The following is a 14,443-nucleotide window of genomic DNA, read 5'->3' as shown; positions in this document are numbered from 1 at the left end:
AGCTACACCGCCCCGAGGGGTGGCTTTGGTCAAAAAATTGGTTGCACGACAAATATTGATCGCCCTTTGATTTTCGTATTCCAATGTAAAAATAGCAGTTGAAGGTTATGTTGACCCCCTTTTTTTTAATCTTTATATAAATACACCCACTTCTCATCCATTTTATACAAACTAAAACCATCTCTTCCTATATTTCTCGCTCTATATTCTACACATTCTTTTATATTTTCTGCTCCAAATTCAAATGGCACGAGTTTGGACCCGTTCCGAAGAAATAAGTTTCGCACGAGTTTGGGTCGAGGTGTCAAACGATCCGTTGTGGGGGAACTATCAAAAGGATCTTACGTTTTGGACGAAAGTAACCCATCTTTTTCTCGCTTATGAAAACCAACCATTGACATATCGAGATTCCGATGCGGTGGACGCTAAATGGCGCCGCATGCGCACAAGCATTCACGTATTCGATATGATGTTCAACCGTGTGAACCAAGGTCACGAAAATGGACACGATGCAATGGTTGCAAGGACTTTGACCGAGTACAATGCGGTATCTCGAAACAACGGTTTTCAATACGTGGAGGAGTGGGAGTTGGTCCGAGACAATCCGAAGTTTAGAAATAATTAATCGTTTAGTTGTTTAGTTATATTGTGTGATTTTTTAGTTGTATTGTGTGTTTTTTATTTGTATAAAATGTGTGTAATGTGTGTTTTTTTAATTTAAATAAAGTGTTTTATGTGTTTTTATATTTATATAATTTATTATAAGGAAATATGTTATTTATTTATATTATTTTTATATGTTAATTAAATTATATTTATATAAAAAAATAATAATAATAATAATAATAAAAAGGGGAGGGACTTCCCCAAAGAGTTGCCCCACTCCAAGAAAAAGGAGGGGCAACTCTTTGGAGAAGCCTGCGCCACATGACGGAAGTCGCCCCCATGTGGGAATCCCCAAGGGTTACTTACATGGACTTCAGGGCTTGAATCAATCCTTAATCATCCACTCTATTACTCATTTATTTTTCAACAATGTATATTTATTATTGATGTAGTAATAATTAGGAATAATTCGACATGGAGAAGGTATGGCGTGGTGGAATATTATAGAGATTTAAAACGAGCCTCTATCGTGTTATCATTTAATCTCATCAGAAGGATAAGTTCTTCACCCAATTAACTCTCAACTTCAACAGACTTTTAATAAGTTAGATGTAAACAATCTTAATCTTATCTTAATATATAATATTATAAGACAGTTGAATTAATGACTTATTAACCAATCAAATAACTCAGTTTCATCAAATTGATTTTCGCTTATGTCATCATTTAAATTAACTACAAATTAAAAATCATAATAATCATTATCTAAATATATTATTATACTAGATTTTAGACCCGTGTCCAACACTGGACACTAGATTACGATATTATCAATATTAGATCTTCATACATTTAAGTCATAAAAGCTTATAACTTTGAATATATATTGTTCTAAGTGTTATATTTTGCAACTTGTAGTTCAATAATCATAGGTTCGTCCTTGTCACTATTAGCCGATACATACTGATGGAATTGTTTGTCGTAGTCATTCTATAAGGCACATTTTCTTTATTGTTGAATATTTTGAAACCAGTTGTACTTATAATGTGATATTATTATGAAAGATAATAAAAAATTAAAATATAAAGATACTTGTGATCTTGTACTTGACATTCAAGTATATGTATTTGATCATGATACGGGCCCATAACACACATAAGTTTATTTTCAAACACATGTCTTATGATAATAAGATAACAATTAGGATTGTTTTTATATTCTTTGATAACAATTAACACTCTTGATTTGAGTGACAACTGTAACTTTAAACATTAATACGCAAAGCTAATATATAAAAAAGGATAAAACTATGTACCTTTTTGACTGAAAGATAGAATGAATCTTGAATAGAGTTCATATTGATTTAGATTTAATATTCAACTAACCCTCCGTTGTAAATCGTGTTTTGTTCTGTGATCGTCTCATGTTCTGTGATTGCTATTGTTTTTAGGATAATGATATTGTATATCGTCATCTATAATTATGTTTGGGATATGTATTTAGAGTTCAAATGGTGTTTATATCAAATATTAAACTAAATGTTAATATTTTTAATTTATAAAAATGTAATCTTATATTTGTTAATAAGTTATTAGATTTTGAAATAAATTTTTGAATACAATATTTTGTATGTTGAAATTTTTTAATTAATTAAATGATTGTAGATTTTATTAAATTCTCTTAAGTTGATGGCTAAAAATAAATATAAATTAAATATCAAAGGCTAAAAAGTGTAAATTATTGATGGAAAACAAAAAAAATGTAAAATAATGAGATTTTTTCTACAAATTAATATAAATACTAATATAATAATTTATTTGAATAATGATTATTAGGATTTTTAATATGTAGTAAGTCTAAATGATGACATAAGGGAAAATCAATTTGATAAAAGTAAGCGATTTTGATTGGTTAATAAGTCATTAGTTTAACTGTCTTATAGTATATATAAGATTAGTATTTATATTAGTAATTTGTAGAAAAAGTCTTGTTAATTTACACTTTTTTGTTTTCCATCAATAATTTAGGGTGTGTTTTCCATCCAAAATTATCTTTTAACAGTACGTTTTATTACACTTTTTAGCCCTGAATACTTAATATGTATTTATTTTTAACATCAACTTTAATTTTTTTTTTTTTAAAAATTTACAATAGTTAATTAATTAAATAAATTTCAACGTATGAAATATTATTTACAAAAATTTATTTCAAAACCTAATGTCTTACTACAAATATTAGATTAGCTTTTTATAAATTATAAATATTAGTCGATAGTATAATATTTAATCTAAACAAAATTTGAACTTTAAATACAAACATAATAATAGATGATGATATACAGTATCATTATCCTAAACATAATAGGATTTACAAAACACGATTTACAACATAGAGTTACTTGAATACTAAATCCAAATCAATACAAACTTCATTCGAGATTCATTTTATCTCTCAATCAAAAAGGTACATAAGTTTCTCCTTTTTATATATTAGTTTTGCGTATTAATGTTTAAAGTTACAGTTGTTACTCAAATCAAAAGTCTTAACTGTTAGTCTGTTATCAAATAATATAAAAAACAATTCTAATTGTTATCTAATTATCTTAGGATAGGTGATTGAAAATAAACCTATGCGTGATATAGGTCCGCATCATGATCAAATATATATATATATCCTAATTGAATGTCAAGTACATGATCATAAGTATGTCTATATTTTAATTATTAATTATCTTTCATAATAATATCAAAACTGGTTTCAAAGTATTCTATAATAGAGAAATTATTATACCATGTGCCTTGTGAAATGACTACGAGAAACAACTACATCAATATGTCTCGGCTAATAATGACAGTGACGAACCTATGTTCTACAACAACTTGCAAAATATAACATTTAGAACCAGATATCTTCAAAATCGTAAGTTTTTACCACTTAAATGCATGAAGATTTAATATTGATAATATTGTAAACTCCATGTTCAACATAAAATCTAGTTATATCTCTATTTGCGGGTAAAAAGATTCTTAAACGTATAGTAGACAAGTGTACGTGTATGTGTATATTTGTGTAAGAGATGGAATGAATGTGAATGTATATGACTATATGAGGATAAGCATAGAGAAATTGTATCATATAAACATGAGGAAACATATAAACATAAACATATAAACATGCCATCAAAGCAACATCTATGCAATATATGGTCAACAAAATCAAGAAGATATAGTGATATTTAATTACATCTTTCATTAGATATAGAGATATTGGTGCATTTTATAAATGGATAAGTTGCTTGTATTGTTAATGGAAAATGTTAAATAAAGCCTTTAGAGATTCATTTAACGTGCATAAAAAAATAGTATATTTTCATATCAAAAGTCCATCTCCTAAATTTTATAGTAAGTATACAAATAATTAATGTAGCTTAACAAAAGCCCTTAGGGCTTCATTTAGCAAAACCCTTTTGTTTTTCAAATTATATATATAATTGTTTATATTTCAAACTTAGTAAATTAAATTTACCTAAACATTAACCAAATTGATCATTGATGTTTATTACATGAAGGCATGAGGGCATGATGCAAGTCACAAGATAATATCAATGTGATATCAGTTGTGCACTTGCACCATTAGATAATAATCTATGGACTATGGATCCTTCAAAAATATATAAAAATACGGGATAATCAATTAGGGCCGTGCACCATAAATAAAGTTATGTAGAAAAACAAAAATATGTTTTATAAGTAAATCAGAAGAGTTTATTGAAGAGGTGCAAAAACACAAGATTTGATCCTCTCAAACACGTACTCTAAAAAATGAAACCAAATGCAACTTGTTGCTCATGCAAAGCGTCATGACACCAAGTCACAACACACGTGTCATCACAAAACTTTCACCTCTTCTTCTTTATAAACAAACAAACTTACTTTTCACCATCTCACTTCATCAATTTTCAATTCACATTCATCAAAAAAAATGGCAACAACTTATCAGTCAACATTTGACCGTCCACACACCACGACCCATACGGGTCACTACCAATATGATACCGCCGGTAACAGACTTCCTTACTCTCAACAACACCATCAACAAGGCGGGGGCCCATCAAGTGGCAAAATATTAGCCGTTGTGGCTTTACTTCCACTTGGTGGAATCTTACTTGGGTTAGCCGGTCTTACTTTTGTTGGGACACTTATAGGCTTAGCTATAGCCACCCCACTTTTCATCCTTTTCAGTCCGGTTATTGTGCCAGCCCTGCTAACAATTGGGCTGGCTGTAACCGGGTTTTTGACATCTGGGACATTCGGGTTAACGGGTTTGAGTTCTTTGTCGTATTTGGTTACCATGTTGAGGAAAGTGACTCCATCTGTTCCTGATCAAATGGATTATGTAAAAGGAAGGTTACAAGATGTGGGAGACTATGCTGGACAAAAGACCAAGGATGTGGGCCAGACTATTCAGAACAAGGCCCATGATATTGGCGAAATGGGCCAGGGTGGTCAAGGTCATATGAGTGGTGGTGTTGGTGGCGGTGGCGGTGTTGGTGTTCATGCTCAAATTGGTGGTGATGTGAAGGAAAGTGGTAAAAAAGGAAGTGGCAAAAGTGGTGATAGAACTTGAGGATTTTAGAGAGATGGGGGTGTTTGGGAATAATGTTTCAAGTGTGTAATGCTTAGATGTTACTAAGCTTTTGTTTGTTTGTATATTTGGTTTTTGTGTCATAAAAACGGGATATGTATGTTTGTTGTTTGTATGTTTATTTTCAATTTGATGTCATTTTAATATAACCAGAGGTCGAGTTCGGGTCAAAATGATTTGGGAATGCTCATCTTTTTTTCTACCGAGAATTAGAGTTCTTACGTAACAATGATATTCTAAAAATGAGTCGGGTAATTGACGTTACTATAAACATATTCAGAATGCCGACAAGTTTCCTAGTTACTAAAAATATTTGATATGTTTCGGTTTCAATTCAAAATTGTTTCTTAATGTACATTTAGAAATGATGGGTGAAATGGAATATTGGTCAACATAAAACAGAACATTGAAAACATAGGGTGGAAACCTTGTAAAATGTTCCACTATGGATTATGGAACTTCCACATCGCTGCTGATTACATTAGGATATATGGATTACATTACATTACAATGATCACATTATATGCATAGAACTTGATTCGTGTGTACACATTCACTAGTTGGACATTACCTTACTCCACACAACTCAACCAGCATATAACCTAATTACATTATTAGCTTATTACATTACATATATATCTACTCCATGAATGAATAGTGTATTGGAATAAACATGATTCGATTCGAGTGATAAAACATCTCGGATCATCCTGTGGAACCTGTAAGAGCATTAATTGTTATTGATTTTGGGTTCCTATAACAAGATGATTGAGTAATAATGGATGGGAAATTCGTTTAGAACATGATGGACGAATTTCTTAGAGGAGAGACACACGAAATTAGTGGACGAATTTCTTAGAGGAGACACGCGAAATTAGTGAGGGTATTATGTGTGATTAGTGATTCATCATTTAACTAAACTTAGGGTTAATGACTTTCTATTTATAATGAGAGTATTTACACATTTAACTCCTATGGTGTTTAATGTGTGTAACATTAGTCCTCATAGTTCGAATCATCTAATGAGAAACTGTAAGAACCCAAACCTTTTTAAACAAAATCGTATAATTTTTTTTTTTGTGCCCATTGCGGCGCAGTGAGGCAAAACACCTCCAATGCGGCGCAGTGGAAAACTTCGGCAGAAAATGAAAGAAGGCTCACTGCGGCGCAATGAGGCACCACACACCCACTGCGGCGCAGTGGTTTTCCTCGGCAGGAGTTAACCAAAAGCCCACTGCGGCGCAGTGAGCTAGGATAGGCTCCCACTGCGACGCAGTGGAGCTACCTGCAGCAAACTTTTGTTCAAAAATCAGGTTTCCCTGCACTTGACTCCTTTTTGTTAACACCAAAACACCATTTCAACTTCAACATTTCCAAATACCAAAACATGACATTTAAAGCATATAGATCACCCATACATTGAAATCATTCCTTTTTACAAGGCTTTTGACTACAAAATTCCACAAGCGGGTCAATAACCTTACTTGGGTGATTGTCAAGTTAGTTACAAATTCTACCATTACTAATGTTTCCAACGCAACTACAACTTTTCAGAAGTTCATCCAAAATAATTTGACCAATGAACATGTATCAAAAGCCAATGGGTACCAAAGGGATCATCTACCCAAATTATCCAAAATGTCAACCTTCCAAATGGCAAGAGCTTCCAATTCTAACTTCACTCGATCGCTTCTTTACCTTTGCTACTACTAACTCCTATAAGAGAGTTAAACAACTAAAACATAAGCAACGCTTAGTGAATGCATACACATATAATCATAATCATGTCTTTTCAACTTTGTGCAACAAGCACCATATAAGCCTAGCAAGCTAGCCTTTTCATACAATTCAAACAACATACACTCATTTTCAACATGGCCATGGACAATTTGGCTAGTAGGAATTTACCCACCTACTAGTTCTAACCAACAACTATCAAACGGGTCATAGGAATTTACCGACCTATGACCTCTAGTAACAAGAACATGATTATATGCATATACACTCACCTCAAACTTGGCTACTTGACACAATAAGGCTACAAGTTCAACAATTTATTCTTCCACACCTATACAAGAATAATCACATATCATCTAGGAGTTCCATGACTCAACTACTTTCAAACATCTAGTTGCATTCAACAACTCTAAGATTATGGTGTTTGGCTACTAAACACATTTCCAGCAAACTCTAAATTTTTCATGATAGAACTTTATTTCATGATTTCTAGCCAAACACCACCAAATATGAATTTCTTATTATGGGGGATTTTCCATTATCACCAACTCTTTAAATCAAACTAACAAATTTCCAATTCAAAATACTAGGGTTCTTCTTGGAAATTTCAATTAACAAAAACCCCCAAATTCTAAGGTTAAGAACCCTAAATTTCAATAACAAATAAAACTAGGGTTATGAAATCAATACCTCAAGAATGAGAGACAAAGAATTAGGGTTTTCAAATTGAAATTCTTCCCCTTTTTCATCCTTAATATTTCGGCCACCACCACCTCCAAGAAAGCCCCAAACTTCAATTTCTAATTGAATTGGAGATGATTATTGTTATTGCTTCAGGATTACAATTCTTTACTTTTAGTTTTGAAGCTTCAATGAAGGATTTTGAGAAGAGGAAGTAGTTAGAAGAGAAAAGAGTTTGAGTGGGAAAACATGAATCATCAACAAAGTGGTTGGCTTTTCTCCCTGCTAGCCACGTCCTACTTGTATTTTGTGGGTAAAATACCCGCTAGCCACTAAAGTTCCAACTAATTTAACCCCTTCACTCAAAACAAAATACTAGGAAATTAATTAAATGTCAAAACTACGAAAAGAGTTAATTTTTCAATTACCTTAAAATACTGGGATGTTACAGAAACCCTATACTACGTCTTTAAAAGTAAATACATCCATTATATATTTACTAGACATAGGGATTTCAGTTCGTCAATTATCATATTAGAAATGATACATGATCAGTGACGGTCACACTAACGTGGTTCCAACTTCCAACATAGTCTGCTATTACTCCTTGATGAATAGTCTGCTATACAACAAGAAATTGAGTCTAAGTCCTTATTGAACCGTTAACAATTATCTAAAATCACTCAATTTGATGCTTAATAAATTACACTAATATACATCAATCATATTTACAGCAACTTACAACGCCGCCGCCACCATTACCGATCGCAACTGTCACCGCCAATATCATTGTTGGCAACTGTCACCGCCAATATCATTGTTGCATTGTACAAGCATCATGTTATTGTTGATAACGTGTACAGGTATCATGTTAATAACGTGTATGTAATGTATATGTATCTATAGAAAGTATAAAATCAAAAGAAAGAAATTGTATCACCATTCGGGAATTTAACACAAATAACTCTTGCTTGGAACCAACCTGCTCTCGGTGAACAGAGTCAACAGACTAATCCTGCCCAGGTACAAGCCAAACAATGCAAACCGAGCTAAATTTCCAGAACGAGATTCTCCAGGTTTCAGTTCTATTACTATTTATTTCCCTTATAGTGATTCAACAGGGGTAGCTTAGCTCGGGTTTTCCGTTGTGGTAAGTGACAAGGTCTGGCAAATCATGTGCATGACTCCAAGGGAAAATTGTAAAACAAAATGAGGTTTTCATTTACTTGTACATCTCCAAATATTTCAGCAACATTTACATACACACCAACAGCTTTTAAAGTTAGTTCAGAAAAGTAGGAGTATAAGAGGGAAGGACTTTATAATCCAGCAATTTAACAAGTCAGAAATCAAACCATATAACATCCATATGCCGGGTGGTTCAAATTTTTATATACATAATCACAAAAGAAAAGCATCAAAATAAACGAAAAAACAAGAGACCAGGTTAAAGTCTTAACGACCAAACCAAGCTCTGGGGTTTTGGCTCTCTACCCCATCGGTCATTAACTTGTCCAACACTACATTCAAGTCAACTGCCTGACCATTCTCGGTCAACTTCCTCACTGTTGCCCTTACCTGGTCTCTTGGGAACCCCATATGGGTCACCTTATCAACCACATCATCAATAGGAACTCTATTCCCAGAACCAGAACTAGAACCACCGCTGCCACCAGTAGCAGCTGCTGCAGTAGGAAGGGCTTGAGGTAATATCCTAGCGGTCGGGAGTTGCGGGTAACCACTTCCACCACCAGGGCCCATATTACGTGGAGAATGTTGCTGAGATTTCACAGGTGACCCACCTCCATACTGCGAACCCCCATAATTGTAAGGTTCGTTAAACCCAGCAGATGGGCCATACTGGGCGGGAAACCCTTGGCCAGTCCTGCCAGCTGGTGACTCGTACATTTGAGACGGGTTCCCCTGGAACTGCTGTGGAGGACCGCCCGATGGTTGCCGGACATTTGGTGGATAACTTTGAGACGATGAATATGCCAGTTCTTCAGAATGGTGGCTCAATGAAGGTTGGCTTTGAGTAGGATTAGGATGCTGCAGAGACATGGGAGGTGGCTGGGAATACTGCATATGATTGGGTGGTTGATATTGTGGCTGTGGTGATGGTGGTGATGCCTTGGGTGGTGGCTGAAGCTGATACTGTTGAGGCGGTACTTCTGCAGTTTGGCCAGGTGGCGGGTAGTACGAATCATGTTGGGAGAGGGGCATGGACATGGGCATAATGTTCTGGGGAAACTGGTTTTGATGGTGGACAGGAGGTGGTGGAACGTTAGGGAGACTAGGTGGCAATGGCTGAGCAAGAGCGGCAGGAGGAAGCTGCTGGTTAGATTGCGCAGAAGCAGATGCTGGTGGCTGCTGCTGCTGTTGCTGCAAAGATTCCGGTTGCTGCTCAGGCTTAGAAAGTTTTACCTGGGAGAGCTGCAGCTGAGCCTCGAGTATCTCTTGCTTATCCTTCACAACATTTACACCACTTTGTACCTGTATAACATTGTTAGTGAATTCCATATTAATGGGAGTTACAACATACAAGTAACGACTACAATCTTGGCCCTACTTATGTCAGTCAAAATATAGTAAGGCTGCTTCAAGAAAGATACGAATCAAACTGATGGGACTGACTAAAAGTTGCCAAAAATTATTTTAATGCATCACTAATCAAAAGGTTATTACCGAAAATTTGACACATTGACACACTAAATAATTATAATAAACACAGTTGTAGCAAAAACTGTCTCACCCATGTTTCGAACTCTGTAACAGGCATACTAAAGAATATTACCTCTCTAATCATGTTCTCGATCTGCCTTAATTTCCCATCCGTATTTCCATGATTGTTGCCAACAGAGGTTCTCAAATCATCCACTGAGTTCTCAAGGTTTCGAGATCTGCTCTCCAGCTGAGAGAGTCTAGCACTGACACTTTCCAAAGCATGCATCAGATTATCAATATGTTTTTTCATTGTTCTGTCAATCTCTGATATCAGAGCTGCATCAAGGACACTACGGTCCTTCTCCACAACAACCTTTGAGGTTTCAACAGTATCAAGAGAGCCATAGTTCTGCACATAAGAAAAAGCGTGGCCGTAAACATTTCAGAATAATAATCATGAGTACAAACTTCCACATGATAGACAAATCTAGATTCAAAAATTCTCCAAGTAAATTTATAGATAATTTATCTACGATGACTATTCCAACAAAAACCATGCCATTTTTGCCTATAGAAACATATACACGTCTTCCGTTTCAGTTACAATTTACAACTCACAGTTTCATACGCGAGTCAAGTTTCATGTAATCTCCATATTCCCTGCTCTATCATTAACGTCTACCTGCTAGGTTCTGCTAGGTAAATTAGCAAAAATAAAGAACTTGTGTATACGGTGTTTATATTCAGCCAGAGTTAGAATGATCACAAGTTGCATATTTATAGATGCTTCCGTGATTGTAAATACAACACATATGCTACATTCATGTCACCAAATTCTTGAAATAAAAGCTAGCTGCTTATCCCACATTTTCATTATTAGAAGAGGTGCTAAACAAATAGCAGCATCTCAAGTGAACTGTACTATATGGGGACACAAATCACAAACATGCTGCTATCTGATTGGGCAGTGAGGCAAAGGCGCAGTTGGCCCTTGCACAGAGTTACATCCCTTAAAAATGTCTAATGAATACTCTCGGGATTTTCTTATTACCCATAAAGCATTGAAATGATTCTTCAGCTAATTATATTGACAAGCGGCCCCGACACACACACACAAACAACAAAAACTCGATGCCTAAAGTTTTATCTACATCTCAAAACATTGTAAGCAGAAAGCCGACTAATATGTTAGCCATCCGCTCCATGCCACTGGAGACGACATGCCTTTTAAAGAGTATTTCGGAGTGCATAGCTTAACGCGCTTTCAAAAAGCTGAGTAGCAGTTTCGAATGGTTGGATACATGGTGTGTTTTATTATAATTTTGGAGAAAGCATACTAACTTTTAAGCTGGCAAGGATTTGTTTATTTTGAGCACAATTTTAAGCCATAACCAGCCTCTCAAAGACCCTCTAAACTGCAATTTGTAAAATCCGACTTGTAAAGAGTTGAAAGCGCAAGCAGAGAACCTAGTTTTACGTACCATTTCGTAGACTACACATTACATATACCTTTATCATTATTAGCATAAGGATAGGGAAACTGGGCTATGTGAAACATACCAAAAGAGTATTTTGTTTTTAAGTTATAAAAAGGCAAATAAAAAAAAAACATTTCTATTGTATTCTACTAATAATAAAATAAGCAAATTAAATCAGAGAAAATTAAGAGACTAACTCGAAGAGAGGAAGCAAAATTGGGTTTAGATTCAGCTGAAGACCAAACCCTAGGTGGTCCACCACCACCAAGGGTGGCGTTGTTATCCAAGGTGGTGTTGAGATGTTGTTGAGAAGACGGACGAATTGGATGGAAATCATAATTCGGTAAGATCTCATCTTTCTTATTATTATTATTATTATGATCAATATCTCCGATGACGTCATCAGTTTGAGCGAAGTTAAGATCCATGAAATCGTTGATTTTGTTTGACGGACTTGATGATGACGACAGATCCATGATTTGTTTATCCATGTACTGTGACGTGTTCATCGATTCCTTTCTTTCTGACTTATATATATTTGTTTTGTTTGTTTGGGGTTTCTTATTGATCAAGAAGAAGACAGTAGGTAGTTGCTTCAAGAAGAAGAAGATGAGGATTTGGGCTTTACCAACCAGTTTTTTGTTTAACTTGACCCATCCATAAGGACCATAATGGCCTTTGTTACTTTGTTCGTAACGAACGACACGATTTTTCCGCAAATTAAAATAAAAGTTCCAACACAGAACGGCATAATAGATAAGTCATGTTTTAATATTATAACAAACTATTTAATTATTTATCTTCTTGTTAACGATATTTACACATAGATAGTAATTTAAAAAAAAAAAGTATATAGATAGAAAACTTTTTAGGTACATGTATCTTTTTGGTACCCACAGAATCCCCGTTAAGGAGGATAGTGTCAAGTTAATTTAACCGCAAATCAAACATTGCTTTTGACGGGATTTGAATTCGAATATATTTTAAAGAGTGGTGTCTGGTGGTCATCCCATCAAAATGAGATGATTATAGAAAGTAATCCATCAATTATTTTTTTTATTGTTATTATATATTATCTTTCACGAAAATGTATAATGCAACATCTAAAAATACATCAAATGGCATTCAACTAATAATAAATGATGCATGGATCATCATCAATGATTTTATCAAAAACCGAGATTAACAATCTACCATTAAAATGTTCAATATATATAAATTAACATGTAACATCCAGTTGTGATCGATAAAAATAATAAAAAGTTAAATATAAGAATGGTCCCCGTGGTTTGTCATTTTTTACAATGGCAGTCCCTTTCTTGATTTTTTAGCAACAATGGTCCCTGAAGATATGTTTCAGTTGCAACGGCGGTCCTTCACTAACAGAACCATTAATTAGTGTCGTTAAATTTTCCATGTGAGTAGCACATGAAGGGTATTAATGTCCTTCCACATACACAAACATAGGGGTGTTCAACTTTCTCAAGTAAGTATCCTAGAAAAGAAAATACCTCAAGTATCTGAATTTTAGAAAAAAAAAAAATATCATAGATATTTTCGTATTATTAGATTTTGAGACTAATGTTTTGAATACTTTCGGATATTGAAACTAGAATTTTTCGATATCTTTCGATATTTTCGAATTTTCAAAAAATGATATTGAAATTTAACAAAAAAAAAATCTAAATATTTTCAGATATCCAATATATCTAAAACTTTTCAAGAATTACTATCCGAATTTGAATCTAAAATTTATTGTATCCAACTTTCTAAAGAAAATCGGATCGAATTTTGGGATCATGGTTTAGATACGATTTGAACAACCCTCTGTTTATGCAGGAGGATGGACAATTAGACCTCTCATGTGTTACTCACATGAGAAACTTAATGACACTAACTAACGGTTTCGTTATTGAGGGACCACCGTTGCAACTGAAATATATCTTCAGGAACCACTGGTGCTAAAAAACAAGAGAGAGACTGTCGTTGCAAAAAACAACAAACCACGGGGACCATTCTTACATTTAACTCAATAATAAATAAAAACATGAATTTAGAAAATTTACAAATCATGTATCTAAGATATAATCACGATAACGAATATTAATAAACAGTAAAAAAATCTATTCTATATTATAAAAACAGTTAATTTATTTATTTTTAACATTAAGCATTTAAGATGTGTGTTAAAATTTGAGAATTTTAACATACTAAAATATGATAAATTATTAGTATATGTAATAAAATTAATATTAACTAATATATATAAATTTAATGTTACAAACTTTTTTTTAATATCATCACTAGTTATCTACGATAGGTAATCTTTAGTTATATTTCTATACTGAAACTGTACAACTCGACACATAAACGAAGACAACATGGGGGCAGTGGGGTCACCTGCCCCACTCCAATTTTAGTACAATGTAATTTTTCACAATTTAAATGGTATATTTATGATTATTCTTTAAAATTGAGAAAAAATAAGTAGGAAATAAATACAAATATTACTTTCGTTGTTATAAGCTTATTCTTTAAAAGTCCACTTATCATCGAAATATTAATTTTGAAATAGATATTTTCATTGGGGAATATAGATTTTTATTAAAAGAATAAAGAAAGGTTTTAAAATT

General features: G+C 33.6%; 2 protein-coding genes across 2 annotated transcripts; one reads left to right on the top strand and one right to left on the bottom strand.

The window, feature by feature from the left end:
• The first annotated feature begins 4,575 nt into the window (after window positions 1-4,575).
• Window positions 4,576-5,358, top strand: LOC122580294 (oleosin-like). Its single transcript, XM_043752571.1, has one exon. It carries the CDS (start codon window positions 4,588-4,590, stop codon window positions 5,230-5,232), a length of 645 nt encoding a protein of 214 aa, XP_043608506.1. The 5' UTR covers window positions 4,576-4,587; the 3' UTR covers window positions 5,233-5,358.
• A 3,614-nt stretch (window positions 5,359-8,972) lies between these two features.
• LOC122578930 (putative uncharacterized protein DDB_G0294196) lies at window positions 8,973-12,488 on the bottom strand. Its single transcript, XM_043750982.1, has 3 exons — window positions 12,008-12,488; window positions 10,463-10,741; window positions 8,973-10,161 (listed from the first exon to the last, which is right to left on the bottom strand). The coding sequence occupies exons 1-3, from the start codon at window positions 12,317-12,319 to the stop codon at window positions 9,124-9,126; spliced, it is 1,629 nt and encodes a 542-aa protein (XP_043606917.1). The 5' UTR covers window positions 12,320-12,488; the 3' UTR covers window positions 8,973-9,123.
• Window positions 12,489-14,443: the final 1,955 nt, after the last annotated feature.

Source organism: Erigeron canadensis, chromosome 8 (genome assembly GCF_010389155.1).
Source record: "Erigeron canadensis isolate Cc75 chromosome 8, C_canadensis_v1, whole genome shotgun sequence".
NCBI lineage: Eukaryota > Viridiplantae > Streptophyta > Magnoliopsida > Asterales > Asteraceae > Erigeron > Erigeron canadensis.
The sequence above is the reverse complement of the archived record's forward strand: the minus strand, read 5'-3'. Positions and strand labels throughout refer to the sequence as shown.

Coding starts and splice junctions, on each gene's coding strand:
- LOC122580294 (XM_043752571.1), top strand. CDS start 4,588: ATGGCAACAACTTATCAGTCAACATTTGACCGTCCACACACCACGACC.
- LOC122578930 (XM_043750982.1), bottom strand. CDS start 12,319: ATGAACACGTCACAGTACATGGATAAACAAATCATGGATCTGTCGTCA. Junction 10,742..12,007: donor ATTTTGCTTCCTCTCTTCGA/GTTAGTCTCTTA, acceptor TCTTATGTGCAG/AACTATGGCTCTCTTGATAC. Junction 10,162..10,462: donor TCGAGAACATGATTAGAGAG/GTAATATTCTTT, acceptor AATGTTATACAG/GTACAAAGTGGTGTAAATGT.